The following is a 1,760-nucleotide window of genomic DNA, read 5'->3' as shown; positions in this document are numbered from 1 at the left end:
GTGTGTGTGTGTGTGTGTGTGTGTGTGTGTGTGTGTGTGTGTGTGTGTCTGCGTGTGTGTGTGTCTCTGTGTGTGTGTGTGTCTGTGTGTGTCTGTGTGTGTGTGTGTGTGTGTGTGTATGGACGTACGAGAGACCGAGCGGCCCCTGGCACCGCTCCCCCTTCCCTTGGGCTTTGCAAAAGAGGGTCACGCTTCCTTGGCTCCGCACCCAGAGGTGGTGATGGCCCTGGGAGGGGAAGGTGTGGGACTCTCCTGTCCTGCCTCCAGCCGGTGTGCCGCCCCCTTGGTTCATTTTGTCCTCAACTGACAGGGTGGGGGTGTGTGTGCGCATTTGAGCAGGAGTTCTTTGAGGTGCACTGCAGACCCCACTAAACGTGCCTCCTCTGTGGTGATGAAAACTCAGCCCCCCCTCCCGCCCCCCTCATTTCCGACTGCCCCCTTGGTATCCATGGCAGCAGAGCCTGGGTCTGGAGCTCTCAGAGGCAGAGGTGTCTGCGCGGGCAGGACCCGCAGCCAGTCCTGCGAGCGGAGTGGGGAGTGGAGGCCGGGGCCTGAGCCGCAGGGGGCGGCTCTTGTGCTTATGTTTCTAAGTTCCTGATTTTATATGGAAAGAAACGGTTTGTTCCACTTATTTATGCCTTCAGTGGCTGATTCTTTTTATTTTTTTAGTTTTTGATTTCAGAGAGGAAGGGAGAGGGAGAGAGAGAGAAACATGATGAGAATCATTGATCGGCTGCCTCCAGCATGCTCCCTACTGGGGATCAAGCCTGCAACCCAGGCACGTGCCCTTGACCAGACCGAACCCTTCAGTCTGCAGGCCAATGCTATTCACTGCACCAAACCGGCTAGGCCATTGGTTGATTCTTGTGTGTGCTCTGACCCAGGATCGAACCCGCAACCTTGGTGCAGCGGCAAGACGCTCTCACCACTTGAGTGACCCGGCCAGGGCTCCCTGTGCCTCTTGATTGACACTCCTTGTGGCAGAGTCGGAGACGGGTCTGGGTGGGACAAAGGGTGGGGTGACAGTTGATGTGGCTTTAGGATGGCATGTGTGCCGCCCAGTGCCAGGGTCCTCATGGGGGTGACGGGTGAGGGTCGTAATGGTTGGCAGCGGAGGTGGGTGCTGCGCTCCACACGTGTTTCTTGTCGAAGCCGCGCGTGAAGGCCCTGTGGCATAGGAACCAGCAGCTCCCCTCCCAGCGGGGGGCAGGCGCAGAGGGTTAGAGGCCTCACTGAGCCACAGCTGTACGTGGAGGTGGCGCCAAACCCCAGTAACGGCCCACCCCCGCTTCCCGCCAGGCTTGGAGCCCAGGCCCCCTGGGCCGGGACCGTCCGAGGTGGCTCAGGGTTTCTCACCTGATTTTCGGGACTGGAGGGAAGGTGTCAGGATCCCCGCTGTGCAGCAGGCAAGACTGCAGCTCAGACCTAAGTCAGCTGGAAGCGGGGCCAGGTTTGGGGACTCCGAAGCCGTGTGCTCCCTGCCCCCTGGACGTGCGCTTTCCAGTCCTCGGGGCACAGGCACGGCGGTGGGCCCTTGGCTGCTGTGCCCGTTCTGCCATTCCGCCTTCTACGCCAGCGCCATGGGCCCGGCTTCCCTGGCAGGGATGGGCACCGAGCCAGGGCTCAGCTTCTGCCCTGACAGCCCGTGCTTGTCCTCAGGGAGCAGCAGGAGAGGGAGAAGGCCCTGCGGCTGCAGAGGGAGCTGGAGGAGAAGAAGAAAAAGGTACAGGCAGCCAGGGCGGTGGTTGGGGGGGGGGGGG

General features: G+C 61.1%; 1 protein-coding gene across 1 annotated transcript in view; it reads left to right on the top strand.

The window, feature by feature from the left end:
* The window catches only part of INCENP (inner centromere protein), a 19,084-nt gene that overhangs the window by 13,819 nt on the left and 3,505 nt on the right, over positions 1-1,760 (top strand). The window contains 1 exon segment of the mRNA XM_015569815.1: positions 1,660-1,723. Coding sequence (XP_015425301.1) covers positions 1,660-1,723 — 64 coding nt within the window.

The sequence above is a fragment of the Myotis davidii genome, unplaced genomic scaffold (genome assembly GCF_000327345.1).
Source record: "Myotis davidii unplaced genomic scaffold, ASM32734v1 scaffold826, whole genome shotgun sequence".
Taxonomy (NCBI): domain Eukaryota; kingdom Metazoa; phylum Chordata; class Mammalia; order Chiroptera; family Vespertilionidae; genus Myotis; species Myotis davidii.
Note: the sequence above shows the minus strand (reverse complement) of the source record. Positions and strands in the feature narration are given on the sequence as shown.